Below are 25,969 nucleotides of genomic sequence, written 5' to 3' on the forward strand. Positions count from 1 at the left end.
TATCACAGAAAAGATCCAAACAAGTGAAACCTTCCTGAAAATTACAAATCTGTATACCACTGGTTCACAATTTGAGCAAAGAAAGTATGAACACAGATACAAAAAAAAAAAATTAAAGAATGTTGAGGACAACTACATCTATCTACATAGCATAAAATTCATTTGTATGAAAACAGAATTATTCACGAAGGTTTTTCACTCAATTATTTTAGCACAATAATAAACAAATGGAATAAGTAAAACCTCTTTTCAAAACTGTCTAAACAATAAAAATACCATAATTAAACATCCTTACCTTCCTCTCCACTAAGTGGCTCCTCCAGCAACAAGCTATTCATACATTCCCAGTCTTTCAGCAGCTCAGTAGCACAGTCCCACATGCTATCCACAAGGTATGCTGCATGCTCATGTAACTAATTAAAAAAGAGCAAGGTACTCTTAAACAAATAGCATACTAGCCTTAACTCAAAAGAAAGGAAGCTTTGCGGACAGCATGTACAAACGTAAACAGCAATCTGCTTTTGAGTTAAGATGGAAGAAAGGTCAGAGAAAAATGGCCTTACTTGCTGTGTATAAGTAAACCTTGCTAGTTGGTAGCATTAAATATTTCTGATAATAATCTTTAACATGAAAATTATTTTTGAAAATATTACATGCATGCATATTTAGAGCCTAATTGGAATTAATATTACATGAGTTAACTGTTCTCAATTATAAAATACTAGTGTCCTGGTGCACAGATTTGTGCACATTGAAAGAAAATTAATTAGAAGAAATATTTTAATATCGCTATTCGCCCTTTCTCTATAATAGAGTATCAAACAAATTCACGATTGACAATGTCAGATCAAAACCCATGCGTGTGATTGGCACCAGTGAGAACTCTGTATGTACCGCACATGCGCTAGTCAACTTAGCCTTTTATATATATACTAGAGGCCCGGTGCATAAAAATTTGTGCACTGGCGGGGGGGGGGGGGGGCGGGGGGTCCCTCAGCCCCACTTATGCCCTCTCACAGTCTGGGACCCCAAGGGAGATAACCACCTGCTGGCTTAGGCCAGCTCCCCGGGTCGCATACACAGCAGGGCCGATCCAGGGGTTGGGGCGCCGCCCTGGGTCGCGCACACAGCAGGGCCGATCCGGGGGTTGGAGCACAGCTCCAGGTCACGCAGATGGCAGGGCCGATCCAGGGGTTGGGGCGCTGCCCCGAGTCATGCTCACGGCAGGGCAGATTCAGGGGTTGGGGTGCCGCCCCAGGTCGGGTCAAACACAGGACGCCCAGGCGGGCCAGCAGATCGCTGCTGCCCCATCTGGCCGCCCCGGGTCGGGTCGCACACGGGACGCCCACCACCCCAGGTCGCCGATAGCAGGTCCAGATGACAGCAGGGCAGGCAGGATGGCACTGTCCCGCCCTGCCTGCAGTGTGCAAATTAGTTGCCATCTTTGTTGGTGGTTAATTTGCATATCGCACTGATTAGCCAATGGGAGGTGTAGCGAAGGTGCACTCAATTACCATGTTTGTCTATTATTAGATAGGATAGAATAAACTTGCTTAATTAGACCTGCTTTCTGATGTAGCTAAACGTTTTCCAGCCCAGTGAAACACCCCAACTTCTCTTTCAGCAACATAATTGTCAGCAACACAGCAGTAAATATCAACACGAAGCACATTATTATTGTAGGTCACGCAGGGAGAATAAATGATAAAATATTCAACTGCAGCCATGTTTAACTACATTCTGAGCAGTGAGAAAACCTGAAGTTATCTTCAAGTTCCACCATTTCTTACTTCATCTCAGTAGGGTCAAGTTTCTAAACTTTCTAAATCTCTCTTTTCCGGCTAATGGAAAGAAAATAGGATTCTACCGAGTCTCCTATCTACCTACTCCAGGACTTCTGTGAAGATAAAATGAGGCACAGGAAAACACTTCACAAACATTTCGCTAAAATGTAAAATGTTTGCACCTAACTATAAAGCAAGTCGGGTTCCTGGGCTGAAGAAACTCTAAGGAGGCTAGTCACTAGGGAGAGGAAGCTGGGCGTTGCTACATGACGTCATTAAGTGGCACCCACAGCGACCCTTTGCAGGCTGGGACGGGCTGGGCAGTAGGACACATTTTGCGCCATGGGGTCTTGGCAGCATTGGCTGGGATTTGGTGGGGTGTTGCTCTGGGGTGGTGGTAGGGCCTGTGTCCACCTTGGGGTAAGCTGAGTGTTGGTTTGTCAGCACCAGGTCTGTGGTGCCCTTTACTTTTAAATGGCCAGTGTGTGTCATGGCAGCTCCTGCGTTGAGCATCTGGCCACTGGTGGTCACTGAGCATCATAGCTACCAGTTGGACGAATGGACACTTAGCCTTTTACAAATATACTAAAGACCTGGTGCACAAAATTCGTGCATGGGAGGGGGGGGGGTCCCCTCAGCCTGGCCTGCACAGTCTCCAATCCAGGATGCCTCTCGCAGCCCAGGACTGCTGGCTCCTAACCACTCACCTGCCTGCCTGCCTGATCACCCCTAACCCCTGTGCCTGCCTGCCTGATTGACCCTAACCACTCTCCCCTGCTGGCCTGATCGCTCCTAACTGCTCTTTCCTGCCAGCCTGATCACCCCTGATTGCTCTCCCCTGCCAGCCTGATTGCCCCTAACCAACTCTGCCTCTGTCCCCACCACTGGGGCTTTGTCCGGAAGGACATCAGGTCTATCCTGTCTAATTAGCGTATAACTTTTATTAGTATAGATAGATACTACAAATTTACTTTAACTGAATAGGAGTGATTATGGTTACATAAAACAAAATACATGTATACTTATCAATTCAATATATAAGCAAAATATTTCCCTTTATTCTGTGAATAAAGTTTAAATAACCCTAAAGATTCCCAATTGATTGTAGAGGATCAGCATTACTGATATGAAAACCTGTCAAAAACATTTCAAATAAAAAATATATAGACCAACATTCTACATGAACATAAATGGAATAACCTTTAAAAAACTGGCATAAGTAAAAAATGAACATCAACTAACCTCACTTTCCAGGAAGAAAAACACCAATGTCTTAACAAGGTTGGCATTTGGACCCTGTCGTCCCCTTCTTTTCATCATTCCATCCTCCTCTGGATCTCTACGACTGAAGAGCCTGCAAACCAATGCAAAATATTTACTTTTAAAACAAAAAATAATATTTCCTAATAAAAAAGTCTGAATTCTATATAAAAGCACCTAACAAAGGAGTAAATGGAAGGTACGTAGGTGTAATATTGTCCAACATTATACTCAACTACATAATTTCACACTTGATGGTCCTTCCCAGCTCTCTTAACTTCATAGTTATCAATTATTTTTATAAATCCTGCATTTCATGCAACCATTTTCTTTTATAAAAGCATCACAATGACTAACCTATCCCATTTATGCATATAAATCGATGATAAATATTCTTAAGCTGAACATATATTTCCCTTCTATCCTTCTTATATAATTTTTCTAAAGTCTGGACTTAGTGGCCTCTCTCTATGGATATCATGATTGTTTTTTTTTTCTTTTTTTAAAATACATTTTATTGATTTTTTACAGAGAGAAAGGGAGAGAGATAGAGAGTTAGAAACATTGATGAGAGAGAAACATTGATCAGCTGCCTCCTGCACACCACCTACTGGGGATGTGCCCGCAACCAAGGTACATGCCCTTGACCGGAATCGAACCTGGGACCTTTCTGTCTGTAGGCCAATGCTCTATCCACTGAGCCAAACTGGTCAAGGCCATGATTGTTTTTCTTTATAAATAAAAAAGAGAGAACACTGGATAATAAGAAATAGAAAACTGCAGTGTGAATGTTTTACATCATATACTCTTTTAAATAAATGTTTCATCTCAAAATTAACCATTTTTTGGGAAGCTGACATCAGAATTAAAGTGAAAAATTAGGAAAAGGTCTTAACATTGTGATATACTTAGGTACATTTTTAAGCATATCCATTAAAAGATATGGGTACAATTCCCCTTTAAAGATTTAACTTAAATAAATTAAAGGAATTGGAGAAGGGAAATTGAAACTTTTAAAGGAAATAATAACAGAAAAACAGATTTACTTTTTGTAGAGAAATTCTCCAGCTGCTACTGCTACTGGCCGGTGAGCTGAATACACCAGATGATAGACATTTTCACAATCTTCTGCAGTAAGAACTTCTTCACTACTCCTAAAAAATAAATAAACCGTACCAGTCTTTTTAGTGATGGTATAATTTGAAGCATATTGAATACAAAAACCCATGCTCATACTTTCACTAAGTTGTGTTAAGAAAAGTTAAAAAGAAGACATCAACTTTACTTATCATCTATCAGTAAAAGCTTGCCCAGGCAAAAGAGCTGAGTATTTTGTGAACATTTAAAATCAATGGGAGGTAAAATTCCAGTCAATAACAAAAGTGAAGCCATGGTAAAGAGAAAGTAATAATATAAGACAAGGACGTTACAGGAAAATGAAGAGTAAATAATATAAACTAATGTAGAAAGTAAAGTGGAGTAGTGGCATGCTAAGAGCTTAGTTAATAATCAGAGAACACTGCATATATTTCATAGCAATATTAAGTGATAATATCACCACATTAAAATATACTAATACAATGAGGAAGAACATTTCATCCATCATGTAGTGAACACCATATAAGACAACAGAAATGGATTAAATAAAATATAAGTGCCAAACACCTTATATGCTTTTAGTCTACTGTGAGATAAATAATCTAGGTTTTTACCATTATATATAAATTAAGACTCATAGGACCACCCCAAAGAGAAAAGCCTAAGTTTACTTTAGGATCTCAGATCCTTTTTGTTTCTTTGTTGTTTTCAAGGTTTCCAGAAGTCTGAAGTCTAACGAAATATTAATTCTTTTGAAGAGAAACAAAACCAAAATGTTAAAATTCAAGTGTCAATAGCACTTTGATTTAATCTGCTTATATATGATACTGGATCGTTTTTGGAAAAATCACTTATTTATGATTTTAAAAAACATACATTGATTCGAATCAGTTCATTCATTTTTAACTATTTGAGAAGGAATGTTTCTTGGAAGTTTCAGTTATTATTTATATACATGGCTAAACCAACATAAATGAATATCACCCTTCATAAAAACATCAGTACCAGAAACAAGAAAAAAATGTCTATAAGGTATTATGGAGGGAGATGAGAAGCTACAGAAATATACAGAGTGCTATTACTTTATTTCAACATTTTTCAATATTTGAATTATATGCATATCCTATCCTATATAATAAAAGGCTAACATGCAAATTGATCGAACAGTGGAATGACCGGTACCTATGACGTGCAGTGACCACCAGGGGGCAGGCACTCAATGCATGAGCTGCGCCCTAGTGGTCAGTGCACTCCACAGTGGGAGTGCTGCTCAACCAGAAGCCGGGCTCACTGAATCAGGCAAAACCGGCAGTCCGATATACCCTGAGGGGTCCTGGATTGTGAGAGGGCATAGGCCAGGCTGAGGGACCCCACCAATGCACGAATCTGTGCACCAGGCCCCTAGTAGGTAAAATAATGTTCTAATTTTAATACTTCTCTAAAGTGTGGCTAACCATCTTTTCATATGTTTAAATTTTTATTTTATTTTCTATCAATGATCTGTTTACTGACTTTTGACTATTTTCCTATTGGTTTTCTGTTCTTTTTATTGATTTACTAGAGGCCCGATGCACCAAATTCATACAAGAGTAGGCCCTCCTTCCCCCGGCTGCCAGCACTGGCTTCCCTCCGGCACCTGGAACCCAGGCTTCCCTCCGGCCGCCGGCAGGCCCCCAGGACCTGGCCTTCCCTTGCAGCCCAGCTTAGTCTGGGAGGCTGTTGGGAAGGATGTCTGGTCTAATTAGCTTTTATTATTACAGATTGAAATTGACTCCTATGATACAATAATTTTGACCAATCTGCCATTTGTTTTATGAGTTTATATTTTATGTATTAGATTTTTATATAGTTAATTCAGTGATTTTTTTTATGTGAACATTTTCTTTTCTTTTATCTCATGCTCAGAAAGATATTGCTGTGATTTTACATAAAAAACAATCTTCCTGAATTTTCACGCAGTACTTTAGTGGTTTCATTTATTTGCATTTAAACTTTTCATCCACCTGGAAATTATTTTTGTATAAGAAATTAAATAGATATCTAATTTAATTTTTCCCCTAAATAAAACCTATTTGTCACAGAACCATTTATTTTTTGATAGGAAATGCCATCCTCACCCTATACTAGGTTCCTGGATTAACTGCGTTTGTCTTTATAGTCTTCTTTATTCTATGCCAATGATCTCTTTTCATATTCACCAGTACCAAAATTTAAAAATCACTATGGCTTTACAATAAGATTTAAAATCATATTGGACAGTTATCTCTCATTTGTTTTACCAAATTTCACTGGCTACTATTACATGATGAATGTTCCATGAGTGTCAGAATTAACATGCAATGATAAAAAGGGACCCTTTTACAGTTATTTGGACCATGTTGACAACCTAAATGTCCACTGACAGATGAATGCATAAATAAAATCCTATATAATAAAAGCCTAATATGCTAAGTGTCTGGTCGTCCATTCAACCAGTCAAAGCGTAATATTCTAATGATATTCTAAGGCCACTCAACCACTTGCTATGACGTGCACTGACCACCGGGGCAGTCAACCAGTTGCTATAACGTGCACTGACCACCAGGGGGCAGGCGCTTCAACCAGTAGGTTAGCTTGCTGCTGGGGTCCAGCCAATCAGGACTAAGACGGGCCGGAGATGCCCTGGAGCCCTCCCGCGGTTCCTCCCCAGCTGACCAACCTCCCGCATCCCTCCCCAGCCCTGATTGTGCATTGGTGAGGTCCCTTGGCCTGATTTGTGCCCTCTCGCAATCCAGGACCCCTACGGGGATGTCAGAGAGCCAGTTTTGGCCCGATCCCACAGGCCAGGCCAGGGAACCCCACTGCTGCACAAATTCGTGCAGGCCTCTAGTGTGGTATAAACATAATGGAATATTATTGAGCCTCAAAAAGGAATCAAATTCTTACATGTGCTACAATATGGACAAACACTGAAGACAATATGCTAAAGTGAATAAGCCAGATACAAAAGGACTAATATTGTATGATTCCACTATATGAGGTACCTAAAATAGTCAAATTCATAAAGATAGAAAGTAGAACAGTGGTCACCAGGGATTGGGGGGTGAGAAAGGGAAGGAGGAAGAAATAGTGTGTTTAATGGGTATAGAGTTTCAATATAAAAGGATAAAAAAGAGTTCTGCAGATGGATAATGGTGATGGCTGCACAATGTGAATGTACATTATGCCATTGACCTGTACACTTAAAATGGTAAATTCTGTTATATACATACTAGAGGCTCGGTGTACAAAATTCGTACACTGGGAGGGAGGGGGGGCCCTCCGTGGGGAGTGGGCCTGACACGGGGAATAGGCCTAAGTTGGCAGTCGGACATCCTTAGTGCCATCACAGAGGCAGGGGAGGCTCCTGCCACCACTGCTGCGCTCGCCAGCCATAAGCCTGGCTTCTGGCTGAGTGGCACTCCACCTATGGGAGCGCATTGACCACCAGGGAGAAGCTCCTGCGTTGTCTTCCCCCTGGTGGTCAGTGTGCATCATAGCAACCAGTCAGTCCACCGTTCAGTCAATTTGCATATTAGCCTTTTATTATATAGGATATAGTATTACAATAATTTTTTAAAGAAAAAATAATTTGTATCACTATTACATTATAATATAATATGTTTAAATTCACATTATCTAAAGAGAAGTTTAGTTTCATTAAATACTAATTTCTGAAAGTGTAATAAAATACAGTAAGAACATTTATTACACTCAGGTGTTTAACTTTATTTTAAAAGCATCTAAGACAGTAAAATGGAGAGAAAATGGACCAAACGAATGAAGAACACATGAATTCTTAGCTCAGAATTTTTCTAGTCCCATGGCTTCCTTTTCCTATTTTCTCAAGTTTACATGGGAAAATTAAAGTTGTACCTATAAAATACCATGAATTAAGTTATTAAATTTTAGATCTAAATAAGTGAAAACAAATTCTCTAATGTATTATTTAAATATCTGGACATCAGTAATATGCAATAAATACATACTTACTGTAAAACAAGAGTAAGTAATTTTATTGCTTGTACTGCAACATCGTATTCTTTGTCAAGGGTCATAGACACAATTCTGTCCTAAGGACAAAAAAAAAAAAGATTTTTAAAGGGAAAGCTATTCAAATATAGGTAATTTTTAAATACTTAAAAGTAATACTAACCTTGAACCGACTGGTAAAAAGCTCCAGTTTGGAATTAAGCTCTTTGTTATAATAAAGCCCTTGTAGAGCAGTGAGACATTTGAGTCTTACTTCACCTTGCTAAATGAAACAAGAGGAAAAATGCATTAAAAACTTGTATGTTTTCAACCTGAATAGTCAAGACATATACCCTATTTTCTACTTTAAAATTTTAAATGTTCTATACCGTAGCATTTCTTCAGAAACTCATCTTTGATAATGCAAAAATATGAGTCAATACATATATACTATATGACTAAATACCTTTGGGGTTACCATTTTTGTAGATCAAATAAAATTTTTTTGAAAATATATTCAGAGAAATATTATTATGAAAGACAACAGAAGCACATTTCATATTGTTTTACTTTACAGAAAGTAATATTTGTAAGGGATATATACAAGGAACTTCAAAGCCAATGAAAAGGCAGCTTCAGAGAAATGTAGATTTATAAAAAAGGTCAGAAGTCAAGTTATAACTTACAATCTAAGATGCATACTTATTGAGAGGAATTTTTTAAAATACAGCACTCACATACTAAAAACCAAATTAAAGACTCTTCTTAGTACTCTAAGAAATGCCTCACTACCCCCACCTACATGATCCTAATGTTTCAGTATAAAAATAATTCAAGATTAAAGGCTAAATCAGTGGCCACGATTCAAAAATCTACAGGAATTTGTGACAGAGATGATGATTTCATGGAGCATTCAGAACACAATATAGGAGACAGACCTTTAGGAATGAAGTCCCAGATATACCTACATTCATATAACTCTTTTTGAATGAGAATTGTAGACAGCGATGCCTGTAGGTAGAGAGTCTGTAGGGCATATCTTACCTTATCATGCATAGTCCAACCAACATATTTTAAATAACTGTCATTAAGAAAAGCATCACTATACATTTTCATCCAAATGCCAATTTCTTCAATACAAATAGCTCGGATTTCAGCTATTGCATCGCTGAAGGAAGGAAGGAAACATTATGCATATTAGTGCCACTATACCCCAGGACTTTTTATTCAATAGATGCCAAATAATTCAAACCTACTATGAATATACTACTATGTAAAGTATTATTGGCAATTTAAAAGTAGAACTGGCCCAGCCAGCATGGTTCAGTGGCGGAACCAGGAGGTCATGGTTCAATCCAGTCAGAGTACAGCCTGGGTCACCATTGTGGGGCATGTAGGAGACAGCCAATCAATGGTTCTCTCTCCCTCTCCCTTCCTCTCTGAAATCAATAAAAATATATTTCAAAAATAAAAATAAAAGTAGAGCTGAAGCATGTCCTCTGAATGCCAATGAGGTTACAATTTAGTTGGCAAAGCATAATTTTTCACCACATAAATATTTAAACTTAAATAGAACTATAAACAAAATCCATCCCCACTTTTTACGCCATGCCATATCACACACTTTTGCTCACACCTGCTGGGCATGGTGTGTTCAGAAGACAGCAGGCACAATGGTCTGGTTAGAGCGTAATTTTCCAGGCGCGAATTAGTTACACATAACAATGAGGCCAACCCCAATTTGGATTTGAATGTCAAACTAAATTATTTTAATTCATCCTGTAGGTACTGGTGAGTCATTGAAGGCTTTTCAGAAGAAAAATAATGCAACAAAAGAATGTTTTAAGGAAACTTCAAAATCTCTAGGCATGAGAATGATGAGGAAAATAGACAAAGATAACTATGACAATAAGAAATGGACAAAGAATGAGAAAAGAATGGACAAAGGGACATTACAAAGGAAGTATTAACCTGATTAAATAACTGCCATGTTGAGGAAATGAGAAAAAAGTTGAATAAGAATGCCATCAACATTTAAAGAATAGGTTACAACAGAAATGGTGGTAAGATTATCTACTTTTTTCCTCTATTCATTCAAAATAGCAAAAGAAAACATCTCACATCTCTCCAAATTTTCCCACTGATACTCAAATGGAAGAGAGTCAGGAGTCAGTGTGTACAGGCTCTATTAACATAATACATCCAAAAGCAATGAAATATTCTATATGCTGACTCCTACTAAATAATAGTAGTAGCTTCCATTTGCTGGGCAGCTACAAGTCAAGAAAAACACTAATCCATTTTTCAGAAAGAAAACATCAAGTTCAAAGCAGTTAAATAATTTGCCTTGAGTGTGTCTCATTCCATGGAAGAACTTAGATTCTAACATTAACCTTTCGTCAACACTCTTTCCACTTACTTATACTGCCTAAACCACTTCCAAACTTGAATAGCGTTAAGAATTACATAGAAAAAACTGTCATGACTTACCGGTATCTATGTACAAACACTCCCTTAAATATCGCATTCATCATATTTTCTATTTCATCCTGATTTTCTTGAAGCTGAAAAAAAAGTTTCTTTTCAACGGTAATGGAAGACAACCAAAAGAACATCTAAAATTTGTTAAAGTACAAATGCAGGTTTCTCCAGTGGTTTAAGTGGTTACATCTAAACTGTAATTTCACTAGACAACAGTAAACACAGAAAAATTAACAGCTGTTGTATATCAAGTAAAGTCCCTCGATATCTGGAATATTTGACTTGGCTTTTTTAATGTTTGGCTGGTAGATTAATTTTTCTAATGCTCACAAATTTCCATTGTATAAGTATATATAATGAAATCTGTTTAGTTTATAATAATACATATTACCTATTAAATAACATGTATGTTCATCTATAAAAATATTAATATTTGATTATCTTGGCCTTTATATTCTGAAAAAGAAGAGTCATATTAACTAGTACCTGTTCAAAAAATAAAAGGGATTTGAATAAGATAACTTGTAAAAAAAAAAAAAAGTCTCCCTGCTAAATTCTTTTGAGGGAAAGAAGGCTCACCTGAAAAAAAATCAAGTAAACATTTCAAATCTTGGTTGACTTATGTACTCCATACATTTTTAATTTAGAGCTTGAGAGTTAACAGAAAATGTTTTCAGAGCTTACAAGTTATAAGAAATCTGTGTTTTTGTAATTTTTTTCTTTTCATGAATATAATCTTGCATTTCTAAATAATGTTATCTTATGTTCATTAGTACAGATAAATAGTCAAAGGTACAGGAGGTCTTTTAATGTGTTTAAAAACTTAGTCCTAACCTAGAAGTATTAATATCCTGTATTTGCACAAGAATTCTATCTGCTCATCCTGGCCCTGGCCAATGTGGCCCAGTTGTTTAGGCGTCCTTCTGTGTACTGAGCGGGTTGTCAGGATGTCTCAGGATTGCAGCTTGATTCCTGATACGAGGTGTGCAGGAAGCAGCATATCAATGTTTCATTCTCATATCAATGTTCCTCTCTACTTCACCCTCTCCCTTCCTCTCTCTCTAAAATTTAATAAAAATATTTTCAAAAAATAAATCTACTCATTCTGTGTTCACAATCTTAAATTTATGTCAAAGAATGAGGCCATTAATTTCAAAAAGTATGTTTGCCTAATAAATCATCTGATGAAATTAATTAAATTAAAGGGCAAAAAGGTCAGTTCTTCATTTCAAACTATATGAAAGCAATGAGGTATTTAAGCATCAGGGAAATGTGGGCCAAATTTTTCTAGCTTTTCGTGAGTCGAGGTATTTTTAAAAGTTATTGACTATCTCAGAAATAACTTAACTTTACATTATAGCTATGCCAGTGCCAAAATCAAGTAAGTAATTTATGGATTATCATGGCAAGTATTGTAACTCAGCAACACTGCTGAGTTACATCAGACTTTGAAACATCAGACTTTGCCTTTAGAAATAAAAATAAACATCCCTAGTATCAGATAGCAAAATATTATATCATCAATGAAGGAGGAATTTAAATCACAAATACAACATTGAAATATTTTCTTTATTATTTAGGGTAAGGCTGAAAAATATTTTCCTCACTCAAATCTGAATTTAGCGGTCATTAATTTTAAACAAGTGCTTCTATACTACACAAAAATAGCCAACAAGTGAGACACCATAAATAGCTTTTAAGTTATTTTTCAAAATGATTTCACATAAGTGAAACTTTATTTCATCCTGACAAGCTGAAGAAAGAAGTTCAGATATTTTTACAGAAGGGATGAAATACTAAGGCTTAAAACAATTTGTCCAATATGCCCAGGAATTCTTACTTGAAGCCTTGAACTCTTAATTCTAGTCCACAAAGAAAGAAAATATACCCAGAAGGTTTTGCTGGCATGGATAGTCAACAAACTTAAATCTTTCAAAATATTTTATCTAATGAACTACCAAAGCTGTATCATTAATGGTGACCAAGTTGGTCACCTATTAATAGTGCAAATAATTAATATATATGTTTACCTCTTTCCGCTTTTGTAGCAGGAGTTCTAGCCTCTCATTGGCTCGTTTCCCAATCATTTTATTCCGTTCTGCCTCATACTGTCTTTGTGTATTATCCATATTAATGCTAAGATTTAGTGCCACATTCACCAAAGCTGTCATCAACTTCATAGCTATTTTTAAAGGGAAAAAGGGTTAATATTAGTTTCACAGATACAAAAAAAATTACAAATTAAGAAAAATTAAAAACAAAATGGGCTATACTACTTCTAAAAGAAAAGTAAAGTACAGCTGCCACAAATGACAACAAGAAAACAATAGCTAATGAGTGTTAAATACTTAGTGTATATCAGTCAGTTACCTATGTTATATACTTTTCATAGACTATCTCCTAATCCTTACAACAGCCCTCAAAATTAAGTACTATTATCCCCATTTCATTCATGAGGACACTGAAGATCAGGGAGATTAAGAAATTTGCCTCAGATTATGCAGTTCATTGTAAGTAGGATTCAAAACTTAGTAAACTGTCTCGAGACTATATATCCCCTCCAATGTTCTTTTTCAGAGACCATGATTCACCTTCAAAGTAACTGTGTCTCATACAGCAGTCAATTAGCTATCTCAGTAACCAAAGAGAGAGCGAGCCTGGGTGCTTTATATCAAATTATCTATATATATAAAGAGGTAATATGCTAATCTGTCCATTCCCTGTAATGACCAATTTGCATACTGATGCACACGCAGCAGGGGGCAGGCGGCCAGAGCCAAGTTCCCAGGGGCCTGAGGACAGTGCCTGAAAGGAGCGGGGACTGCAAAGAAGTAAGAGGAAGCAGACGCAGGGAGCTCTTCCAATCTCCCTGCCAGGACACCCTACCCCAGCCCCCGCACCCCTGTGGGGACAGGGAGGCTGACCCAGCCTCGGGGGTAGCTGCAGCCCCGCACCTCCAACTCCCAATCTCTTCCCCCACCACTCCCGCCAAGGGCACCCACAACAATAGCACACTGGCGACCACCCATCAGCGGCCCCGAGCTCGCGGCCCACGGCTGCCGGGCCCCTTCTGCTGGGGCCAAGCATGCCTCTCCTCCCTACAACTCCAGACCTGGGTGGAGGCAGGCCTGAGCGGCCCTCCAGGTTCAGACCATCATCCCCTCCACCCCCAACAGTAGCAGCACCATCTCCACAGAGGAAGCATGCTGAACCTTGCTGGGGGCGTGGCTAAACCCGCCCTCCTAGCCCGCCTGGCTCCACACTAGCCCAGCCCCCACCCCGCTCCAGGAAATTGGAGCCCCGCCCTAAGCAGGTACAGCTGGGAAACAGCCACATACAATTTAAAGAATGGCACCAATCAGGAAGGTTTGACAGTTACTTCCCCTTCAGCCTCGCTGCCCCGCTAGCGCACCCCTAACTACCTGCCCCACACCAGTGCCTCCAGGGATGACCACCACTACTGGGCCGCTGGCCAGAGCCCACCCCTCCAAAGGCTGCAGAACCCTCTGCAAAGCTTCCATAGCTACAGTCCCAAGAAAAAATCATGCCCTACTTCCTTAATCAGCACCTGCTACCTGCAAGGGTACCCATGAGCTTAAAAATTACCACCCCTTCCTGTTTAGACATCACTTACTTGATGAAACATTTCTAGGTATATTAGCTCAGAACCTCCTCATGACAACACAGTGAGGTAGGCGAAGAAGAGATTACAGTTCCCATGGTATATGTGTATGTATTCAGAAATGAAGCTCAGAGAGGAAAAGTGTCAAGCCCACTGGTTCCCAAGATGCAGCACACACCCCACAGGGGGGGCAATTTGATTTTAAATGGGGGCAATTCGAGAATGAGTTAACAGTGAATTTTTTGCATTTCTTATGGTTCTAGGTGGCCTCATCTATGGTGTATCCTATATAATAAAAGGCTAATATGCAAATGACTAAATGGTGGAATGACCAGTCATTATGATGCGCGCTGACCACCAGGGGGCAGACACTCAACGGAGGAGCTGCCCCCTGGTCACTGTGCTCCCACAGGAGGAGCGCTGCTCAGCCAGAAGCCGGGCTCACGGCTGGCGAGCATAGCGGCAGTGGTGGGAGCCTCTCCCACCTCCGTGGCAATGCTAAGGATGTCCGACTGACGGCTTAGGCCCACTAAGCTGTCAGTCGGACATCCCCCCCAGGGCTCCTGGACTGTGAGAGGGCACAGGCCAGGCTAAGGGACCCCCCCCGCCAAGTGCACTAATTTCATGCACCAGGCCTCTAGTAGTGTATAAAAATGTTAGAGAATTTTACCAGTATTTGATTTCCTTTCATTTTACTCTATTACATACCATGGATACAATGGTGAAATTATGAAGAGCATTCAGATGAAAATTCCAAAGTACAAAGAGTAAAGGATCACTCAATAAAGTGGTATTTAATTATGTGTGTGTGTTTGTGTATTTGTAATCCTCACCAGAGGATATTTTTCCATGATATATAGAGAACAGAAGGATGGGAAGAGGGGGAGGAAAAGAGAGAAAGAGAAAGACGGAAACATTGATGTGAGAGACACATCAACTGGTTGCCTCCAGCACATGCTCCAAACGGGGCAGGGAATTGAACCCACACCTGAGGTACATGCCCTTGACTGGAAATCGAACCCGCAACCCTGCAGTCCTCGGGCTGATGCTCTAACCACTGAGAAAAGTTAATATTCTATATAATAAAAGGCAAATATGCAAATCAACCCAACAGCGGGACGACCGGTCGCTATGATGAACACTGACCACCAGGGGCAGACGCTCAACACAGGAGCTGCTCCCTGGTGGTCAGTACACTCCCACAGGGGGAGCGATGCTCAGCCAGAAGCCAGGCTCACGGCTGGCGGAAGCCTCTCCCGCACCCACCGCAGCACTAAGGATGTCCAACTAGCAGCTTAGTCAGACAACCACTGAGCCGTCAGTCAGACATCCCCCAAGGGCTCCCGGACTGTGAGAGGATGCAGGCCACGCTGAGGGACCCCCCCTAGAGTGCACGAATTTCATGCACTGGGCCTCTAGTTTTAGTAATAAACTGATAACAGACCCTCTCCAGATCCCCACCTTCTGTTACTGAACTCTTGCTCCTGAGACAAGACTCAATGCCTGTGATTTAAAACTTAATAACTGAAGTATCTGACCATTTTATACTTTCTTTAGCTCACTCCAGACTATTTCTCAATTCTGGTTCATTACATGACAGAACAACACAAAACTATCGTAATTTTTGGCTATTGGCTCTCTTTAAAAGAGATTCTGAATTTTCTGCTGAGCTATTTCACATCCTCAGCAAACCATTGTGTCATTCTGATCTAAATTTATTCACCTCATACCATTATACTTATTTTAATTTTCTTTACCCATCAAATTCTTAACATTAAATACTACCCAATTTCTTAAGAACAAGATCACATTTATATTTTGTAACTTTGAATCTAAAAACAAAAAACCTATAGGGAGACTTTCTGCATTTTATTTTTTAAAATAGAAAACTCAGCAGAAGTACATCTTTAATCACAGCTTTAATTATTTGAGAAAATACTTTAAAGAGAAAAATAATATTTCCACACTTTGAGAATGAATATATTTTGTAGACACTATACTATAGTAATACATAATTAACACCCATTTGATTCATTCAAACTGAAATAAAAAAAGCACATATCTTATAATAGTGTATCAACAATTTTGCCTTTAGCATAAAGGAGAAATCAAAAGATTTTATCAACATCAACACCAAAAATCACTTCTAGAATTAATTTTCCAACTCCTTTTATTAAAATTTAAAAGTCAAAAAATCTGACTCAGCCTAAAGTTACTCAAAAACATAAGAAAGGTTTCCAGTGGATTTCCATAGAAATGGCTTGGCTTTGCTCACATTTCAGACTCTCTTAAAATCTCTCAAAAAAGCAGCATCTGGCCTCTGCATGCCTCGTAACTCTCACTAAGTAGCCCCAGGCCTGACACTACCAGCAGCCAGCGTTGATTCACAGCTTGGCCTCTTCTGGACACTTCCAAGCCCAGCAGAAGTAGCAGCCATCTACAGATGCTTTGTAGCACATACTAGGAGACCCTGGGCAGAACACAGCTGGCAAGTGACCTTGGCCTGTACCTCCCAGGAGGCCCCAGAACCAGTGCACCCAGTGGACAGCTTCAGATCATGTCAAAGCACCACCTAACCACCTCCAAAAGAAACATGCTCAAAGGGCAGACTCAGTGGGCACCAAAAACGCACTAAAGTAAATCCTGCTTCATAGGGTGGACCCCTGCACAGCTGATACTCCACAGTGGTCACAACCAGTCCTCCACTCCTCATAGACAATTGGCCTGGGGGTAAATCTCCCTCACTGAGGTGCCAACAGCAATCAAGACTTAACTACAACAGGAGGGAGTACACACCCCACAGGGTGGGGGCACATCTGGAGTGCCCAGCTTGGGTGATCCAGGAGGCTGTGATACTGGGCCCTACAGAACAACTATTACATTAGGCCACTATACCAAGGCCAGGAGACATAGCAGCTCTACCTAATACATAATATTCAAATAGGTTTACCACAAGAAAATCATTATATACTAATACTAGATGCCTGGTGCACTTGGGGGGGTCCCCTCAACCTGGATTTCCAGAGGGTGCAGGCCAGGCTGAGGGACCCCACCAGTGCAGAATTGGGACTGGGGAGGGACATGGGAGGTTGGCGAGCCGGGGAGGGACCACGAGAAGGCTCCAGGGCGTGTCTGGCCCATTTCGCTCAGTCCCAATCAGTTGGACCCTAGCAGCAACCTATGGGTCAGAGCAACTATCCCCTGGTGGTCAGTGCACACATCATAGTGAGAGGTTGAGCAACCTTAGAATATCGTTAGCATATTACGCTTTAATTGGTTGAACGGAAGATCGGACGACGGGACACTTAGCATATTAGGCTTTTATTATACAGAACTAGAGGCCCGGTGCACAAAAATTTGTGCACTCGGGGGGAAAAGAGGGGGTCCCTCAGCCCGGCCTGTGGCCTCTCACTGTCTGGGATCCCTCGGGAGATAACACCCTGCTGGCTTAGGCCTGCTCCTGGGTGGCAGAGGACAGGCCCAATCCCTAGGTGCAGCCCCTGGTCGGGCTCAGAGCAGGGCCGATTGGGGAGTTGGGGGCACCGCCCCGTCATGCACAGAGCAGGGCGAATTGGGAGGTTGTGATGCCACCCTCAGTCACGCTCAGGGTAGGGCCTATTGGGGGGTTGGGGCACCGCCCCGTCACACTCAAGGCAGGGTCGATGGGGAGGTGGCGGCGCCACCCCCTGTCACGCACAGAGCAGGGCCCATCAGGGGGGTTGGGGCTCCGTACCGTGTCACGCACAGAGCAGGGCCGATCAGGGGGTTGAGGAGTTCCCCACTGTCACGCACAGAGCAGGGCTGATCAGGGGGTTGAGGAGCTCCCCCCTGTCACTCACAGAGTAGGGCCGATAGGGGAGTTGGGGCACCGCCCCATCACCCACAGAGCAGGGCCGATCAGGGGGTTGGGGCGCCGCACCCTGTCACACACAGAGCCGCAGGGCGATCCGGGGGTTGGGGAGCTCCCCCGTGTCACGAACAGAGCAGGGCGGATAGGGAGGTTGTGGCCCCGCCCCCTGTCACACACAGAGCCGCAGGGCAATCAGGGGGTTTGGTTGCTGCCCCCTGTCACGTTGATCCCGGTGCTGGGAGGCCTCACTGCTCCGCTGATCCTGGTGCTGGGAGGCATATTACCCTTTTACTATATAGGATAGAAGCCTGGTGCGCGGGTGGGGGCCGGCTGGTTTGCCCTGAAGGGTGTCCTGGATCAGGCTGGGGGTCCCGCTTGGGTGCCTGGCCAGCCTGGATGAGGGGATGATGGCTGTTTGCATCTGGTCACACCCCCTTTAGGGTGGGAGTCCCCACTGGGGTGCCTGGCCAGCCTGGGAGAGGGTCTGAGGGCCGTTTTCAAGCTGGCAGGTGACTGAAGCTCCTAACCTGTCCTTTTTTCCTTTTTTTTTTATTCTGGGCCAGCTTTAGCTCTGAGGCTCGGCTCCAGCGATGAGACCTCCGCTGCTGAAAGCACGTTTCTGGCCTTTGTTTACCCTCTGTATTTGAAACAATGTTGCGGTCCTGCTGGCTGAAGCCTGGGGTTTTGTTTAGCTTCTATATTTCTTACAATGTTGCTTAGAGTGCAACTGAGAGGCCGGCAAGGCAGGCAGGGAAGCTTGGCTTCCTCCGTCACTGAAGCAAGCAAGCCTCCCTGTTCGCGTCAGCTGCCTGGCTGCCGGCTGCCATCTTGGCTGGCAGTTAATTTGCATATCGCCCTGATTAGCCAATGGGAAGGGTAGCGGTCGTATGCTAATTACCATGTTTCTCTTTTATTAGATAGGATAGTATGCCTTCACAGAACCAAACTGAAATACCATCCCATTCCTGATAATTCAAGGGGGTTGGAGGAGAGGTTGGTGCCTTCCTAGTGGTTACTTTATAAATAAAATTAATTTCTGTCACTATTATTTCTTTTAATGGAAATCATTTTCATCTCTAATCTTGGGAAATACACAGAAAATATTTCTAAATACCAACCTGCCAGGGTGCTTGTATGTCGAAATGCTCTGACTTGTGAGTCAGACAATCCTGTAAGAAGTGAAATGACTGTATCCATCATGTATTCATCATATATGATACTATATTGACACTGCCGTACTAAGACGCCAATGAATTCACAAAAACTGGATTTGAATTTCTTCCACTGAGGACCGGCCATGGTAAGTGGATAATCTCCACTATCCTAAAACAAAAAATTTAAACAACCATTTCATATAAAACAAGTGACAATAAATTTTACTTCTTTTTGAAATACCCTAGACAGAAGCTAAAATGACTCCTTTATCTCACCTTTCTTTTCTAATAAAATCCTCAACGTAGGCAGGAGAACAATATACAAAGGCAGAAGTAAATAAAAGCAGAGTATCTCTGCTTTTATTAAATACCACATGAATATTCTGAATTCACTTTAACCAATGAAAATATTTGTCAATTATTCAGAGGTTTAAAAAAATGCCTCTCATCAAATCAAAACACTATTCTGATAAGCAAAGATACAATTATTAAATTTCTTTAAAACAAAAAGCAAACCAAAGTTATATTTTTAAATGCATTCAAAAGGATGAAATCATATTCTCAGCAATCTAACAGATTGATGTATGATTTCTAAATAATCAAAAGATTACCATGCATGTTTTCATTAGCTTCAGGACATCAAAGAGTCAACAGACATAATCAACCAGATAATTTTTTAAAGAAATGAAATGTAGCTAGTATAGCCTGGAAAAAATGGACCCCAGATACTCTTCCATAAAAAGGTGGAATATTCTTCAATGTATTTACAGTGAGATTCTCCATAAATAAAAACAAACAAGTCCTTTAAAAAAAAGGCAGGTACCAATATCACATAGAATTTCTAAAAGAACTTCTAACAAGAGTATCATAAAGGCTTAAGATGATTTTATCAGTTTAGTAAAATTTTGTAACAAATTTTGTCATTAGAACAATATTTTTTATTTTAAGCTATGACATATGTAAGTAGTACTATTTTGCATCTGAGAATAAAGTCCTAATACTACTCCACAAAAAGGGTTTCTTCCATGTTTTCTGATTGGCTCATTTAAGTGACTATATTAAAATATATCTTAATTGTTGTTAGCAACTTCATTTTCTAATTATTTTCAAACTATATATCAGGATTCCTACCTCGAATAGCTGTTTCCTTTTAGTAAGAAGGTTCTCACTAAAACATTTAATATTAGAAAGCTAAAATAATACCATTACTCATAATTACATCTTAACTATTTGGAGGCTGATTAAGAGCACTTAGTGATCAACAAAGCTATTTTAATAACTCTTGTCTGACATCTTTTAAAATGGTCGTTGAGCCCAGCCAGCATGGCTCAGTAGTTGAGCATCGATCTATGAACCAGGAGGTCACAGTTTGATTCCTGGTCAGGGATAAGCCTGGGTTACAGATGATGAAGCTAATGCTAAGACAACTTGCCCAAGGTCACATAGCCATCATCTGATTGAAGCTGATGCCAAAGCTCTTATCCATGACACTAATATTCAGAATTTAAGAATACTTTCAAAAAGAAATTTTAAAAAAAGAATACTTTCAAGAGTAAATCAAGATCAACATGCATAAAATTATCAAAACATTTAGAGTAATGTTACCTCATCAAACTCTTCAGTCATTTTTCGAATTATTTCAGAGTTCTGCATATGTCTAAACATTTCTGCTGTGACAACTCCTGAAATTCCCAAGTGTGAGAAGTTAATACATGGTACAAAGAAATAAAGAGAACTTTTCAGGCTTTAATACTAAAATGTCTACAGTCACATAATAAGGTGTACTTCTTCATCAAGTGACCTTCTCTGTGATACTCAACCCTATAAATAATGCACAAATCCCAATCTCAATGTTTACAAGAACCCTATACTTCCGACAGATATCTTTCTTCCTAGCCTTCGCCATTTCTGCCTGACTTACTTTACTCACACCTATAATATGTATACAGGCTTAGTTCCTTTATAATATAAAACATACGTCATCAAGAATGAGGCAGCTTTCAGGGTAACATTTAAAACCGTAAGGAAGACCCTAAAGATAACAAGGGAAAGATTAATAATAGGAAGAGTTTACTTTAGCCAGTTTGCTTCATTAAGCACTACTCCATGTAAATGTCAACTACATCCCATAATTTTCTAAAAGAGCTTCATAAAAACATAGGTTGTAGTTCCTGCCCATCCAGAAGCCCATAATCTAGTTGGAAGATTAAATAAAGAATAACCTAGCTCTGGCCAGGTGGCTTCGTTAGTTGGAGTATCCTCCCATACACCAATAGGTTGCAGGTTCAATTCCTTGTCAGGGGACATACGTAGGTTACATGTTCCATCCTTGGTCAGGGTGCATATGGGAGGCAACTGATTGATGTTTCTCTCTCACATCAATGTCTCTCTCTCTCTCTGGGAGGCAACTGATTGATGTTTCTCTCTCACATCAATGTCTGTCTCTCTCTCTCTCTCCCTCTCTCTCCTCTCTCTCTCTCTCTCTCTCTCTCTCTCTCTCTCTCTCTCTCTCTCTCACCAATAAACATATCCTTGAGGGAGGAAATAAATGAATAAATAAATATATGAGCCTAGAAAGGGAAGGAAGGAAAATATTAAGTATTATATAATAAATGCCCTAATGAATGGCTATGTCAAAAATGGCTATAGTTCAGACCCTCACAAGAAGATTGAAATCTGATAAAGACATTCAGAATTTTAAAGGAGGATGGGAGGAGAGAAAAAAGGCATCCAGGATATATTTTGTCTTGTTTTTAATTGATTTTAGAGAAAGAAGGGAGGAGGGAGGAGGACAGAGGGATGGGGGAGATAGAGAGAGAGAGAGGGAGGAAGGGAAGGAGAAACACTGATGTGAGAGAGAGAAATATCAATCAGCTGCCTCCTGCATGCACCCCAAACAGGGATGGAACCTGCAACCCAAGCATGTGCCCTGACCGAGAAATGAACACAGCACCTTTAGGTGTACAGGACGATACTCCAATCAACTGAGCCACATCGGAATTTCTAAAGAAAAGTTTTAAGTCGTAGATAAGAATTTCTAGAGAAAAGTTTTAAGCAATAGATACTGCAGGGAGGATATGTACTTGAATTTCCTCTGATGGGGTGTCAGGTTTTTAAAAAATTAAAATATTAGATTTTAAAAACCGTATTTCTATTGATGGATTATTTATTCCTTGCCAGTTTTATAACTGGGAATACCATAAAAATAGTAACATCTAAGAAAAGAACGTCTTAATATAGGAAGATTAAATTTATTATGAAAGTTAGATATTTCAACTGCCAAGCTACATTCTGTATATGCATGTACGTGTATGTGTGTATACATTTAAAAACAATAAATATCATATTCTCTTTCCAACCCTAAACCTGAAAAGAACAATTGATACTTGAGCCTCCTTCTCTATGGGCATGCAATTTAAGACTTTCCAGTAGCACAACAAAGCCAGCAGGGGTAGACCAGTAACTAACATCCACTGAGCTTCCTATGAGCAAGCCACTTCACATATGATTAGCCAAGGTAACATGCCCATGAGGCAGGTACTACATAATCTTCACTTTACAGATGAGGAAAATAAGGCTAAGGAAAAGAAGTTAAATAATTTGTCTGACATTATTCATCTACATCATGCTGATCACCCGCAGGGGAGATCAATTTCTAGTGGTGCTGTGAAAGCGCCCGTACTTAACACAACATCAAAGAGAACCAAATGCCTGTTTAAAAATATTAAAACATTTGGAAGAAACCATCATTTCCTTGGCTAAAGAAACACATTCTCAAAAAAACTTTTTAAAGGGTTTTTAAAATTCTAATCTAGAGTTATGGCTATAATCTTCAGATATCTTCCCATAACTTATGCCCAGGTGCTGTAACTTGGCAGTGCTAGACGCAAAGTAACTCAATCCCTGAAACAATTCCTATGAAATAAACATTTATATGTAAATAAATCTCAAAGCAAACATACTGCTTACATTTTGACAAATGTCCAATTCTGAAGCTCTTCCTCTCATCTCATAGGCCATATAACTGCCCTAAACCTCACTACATATAACTCCAGAACACCAGGCCAGAGCCCAGTGCCTTAAAAGTGTGGGAGACATGAAGCAAGACTTCTAAAAACTGGTAAATTGAAAAGTAACAGTTGAGCAGGAAAGAAAGAAGGAAACAACAGTATCACCAACCACAGAGCACCTCAATAGCTGCAGAAGGCACAACTGAAGTAAAATAACTGATGCTCAAAATGACAATCCCTGAGTCCACAGGAAAAGATTCAAGTATACTGGATATACTTAAAGAAGTTTCTAACTCATTTATAAAAGAATATATCAAAATAATTTTGTGTTTTGAAAGTACTTAATGACCTTAACTTTGATTATATGGTAAATTTCCTTTAGTGGAGCTTTTTTTATTCTAAAAAAAAATATTATGGCAGTATTTTAAATCTATCTGATACTTTAAGTTTTCAACACTTTGAATTTTTACAAATCTTGATAGCATGGTTTGTGACAAGGTATATCCAAATGGTGAGTTGGCAAGATTCTGACTTACAATCACACTGATGCCAGGAAATGAATGAATTGGATAAAGAAAAAAATGCTGTTGACTATGGCCTTGTTTTAAAACTACAATTCAGAAGCCTCATTAGGAAACTAAAACTGACAAAACTATGATATAGCAGAAAATATTGAAGATAAAAAAATTCGAATTTAAGTCCTCAAATTATTTCTGGCACCTGCTCGGTTGTTCTGCAATTAACCTTCCATTTTCAAAAAAAAAAACAGAAAAAGAGAAAGGACATGGTCCTTGTACCTAACACAACAAACAGGTCCCTATACACTTCTACTGCAGAGAGATGGACAAAGCATAGACAAAATATTAATATATCTCATTTTTAAGAATTAATCTGGCTCATCATATTGTCATTATAACAACACTTTTTCTGAGCAGTCAGCAGATTTTTCTAATATTGATTTGCAGCTACTTTTAACTTTTAAGACAACTAGGCAAGTTTCTATACTTTAAAGTTAAGACAATTTTTTTAAATTTCTGAAAACTGGACTACATTAATGGCATTATAAAGATCATAGACTGAAGAAGTTAATATATTTATCAGGTCTCATATACCTAACATTTAATATGCACACTGCACTGAACGTTGTGATCAATCTTAAATGCATCAGTTCTTACAATGTTACTTGTTTTCCAATTCTAATGACAGTATTTTTTAAGGACTATAATCAAATGAAAGGAATAAACCTAAGTAAACTGTGGGTTTTTTTGGGAATTCTTTCGTCAGATATAAGTCAGTCATTCTTTAGCACCTTACCTTCTTAGATCTATTTTTAAGCAACCCTCCCTTCTCCTGATTTCTAATGCCCATGTTTTTTGGTGCCATTTTCTTTAAAAAATGCAGCACCTTTATAAAACTATGTAACATTTATTTCCCTGGGCATCTTCTAGAATTAGGACGCGCCAAGTGTTAGGGAAACATGGGACAGATCAAAACCTACCCATGATCTTAACTGACTCATGAAATAATCCACATGAGGATGTATCCTGAACTTACATAAATTTTATCCTCCAGCCCAATATCTGAACTAATATTTGTACCTGGGAAGATATTTCTGTATTTTATATTTTCCCCATTTCTACTTCAAAATATTTTTACACAATGTAAAAACATTTTTCACAAAACTCCCACTTCCCAATCCAGTTTCTCTACCTTTGAGAAGACAAACTGGAAATTTCACCAATACCTTGTTTAACTTACTTATTTACTTAGTTATTACTTACTTACTTACCTACTTAATTACTTACTATTATTCATGGTACTTTTTAATTCCCTAAACTTTACAATTCCCTGCCATATGAACCTGTATCTCTTCATTATCTTCCTCCTCCCTTCTTAATCCATTTCTTTGTTCCTAAAACCAGATGCTGAAAGTGGGAAATATATCTAATAAAAGTAACATAACAATTATAAATTGCCAAGTTTTAGTTAACTTCACATATGAGTACAACTGTCTCAATAGAGTTTCTTACTATGTTCTTTGCTCTTTTTTTTCTTACATATTATGTATGGTTATAATGCAAGATATCCAATATCTTGGCATTATTTTCCATGTAAAGTGTTAATATAGCTTTAGGTGGAACAAAAAAGAGAAGACCATTTAAAAATATTCTGCTCCAAAAATAAATATATCTTACCTTTACAGCCTGAACACTGAATAAAAAAGTTGATGAGGTCAAGAAGTGCTATATCTCGGTCATGCTTGTATGATTCTATCCAATCATCTACCACCGACTACAGTAAAGGGGGGAAAAAAACATTAGCTTTTTCAAATGTTCTAAAAATTAAGTTGGATTTAAGTAATTAAAATTCAACATTACGTGGTATCACATTACTTCAAATTAACATATATATACTTGTACATAAAAAGTTAAAGTTAAATTTGAATCATAAAATAGAATCAAATTCAGTAAAATTATCACCTGATAAAGAAAGCATAATTACTTTTTCATTTCTTAGTGACATTACTAAAGATATCCTAGAAAATATTAAAAGTAACACCCATATTACTTTTTTACTAAAATATTATACTAAATATTAACATTGAAATGGAATGAAAATAAATTTTTAAAGGAGTGAATGCCTGGGTCAATGAGGAAATGAACAAAATAATTTTTTTTCAACAGTGAACCCTGATAATCCTGTATTAATAAGAAAGGCAA

General features: G+C 39.1%; 1 protein-coding gene across 13 annotated transcripts in view; it reads right to left on the minus strand.

Annotated features, from left to right (window-relative positions):
• STAG2 (stromal antigen 2) overlaps positions 1-25,969 on the minus strand; it is a 156,839-nt gene that overhangs the window by 43,816 nt on the left and 87,054 nt on the right. For 11 of the 13 annotated variants that reach the window (XR_004967015.1, XM_036306018.1, XM_036306017.1 and 8 more), the window contains 11 exons: positions 25,445-25,541; positions 20,845-20,921; positions 19,204-19,408; positions 12,644-12,795; positions 10,623-10,696; positions 9,177-9,300; positions 8,317-8,415; positions 8,154-8,233; positions 4,091-4,198; positions 3,027-3,138; positions 296-413 (listed from right to left, as the gene is read on the minus strand). Coding sequence is in view for 12 of the 13 variants with exons in the window: in XM_036306018.1 (XP_036161911.1) it covers positions 296-413; positions 3,027-3,138; positions 4,091-4,198; positions 8,154-8,233; positions 8,317-8,415; positions 9,177-9,300; positions 10,623-10,696; positions 12,644-12,795; positions 19,204-19,408; positions 20,845-20,921; positions 25,445-25,541 (1,246 nt within the window). In the remaining variant the exon portion in view is untranslated. Of the gene's footprint in view, positions 1-295; positions 414-3,026; positions 3,139-4,090; positions 4,199-8,153; positions 8,234-8,316; positions 8,416-9,176; positions 9,301-10,622; positions 10,697-12,643; positions 12,796-19,203; positions 19,409-20,844; positions 20,922-25,038; positions 25,104-25,444; positions 25,542-25,969 lie in introns of those variants that run through there. The other 2 variants (XM_036306029.1, XM_036306026.1) reach the window with 2 other exon arrangements.

The sequence above is a fragment of the Myotis myotis genome, unplaced genomic scaffold (genome assembly GCF_014108235.1).
Source record: "Myotis myotis isolate mMyoMyo1 unplaced genomic scaffold, mMyoMyo1.p scaffold_m19_p_4, whole genome shotgun sequence".
Lineage (NCBI taxonomy): Eukaryota > Metazoa > Chordata > Mammalia > Chiroptera > Vespertilionidae > Myotis > Myotis myotis.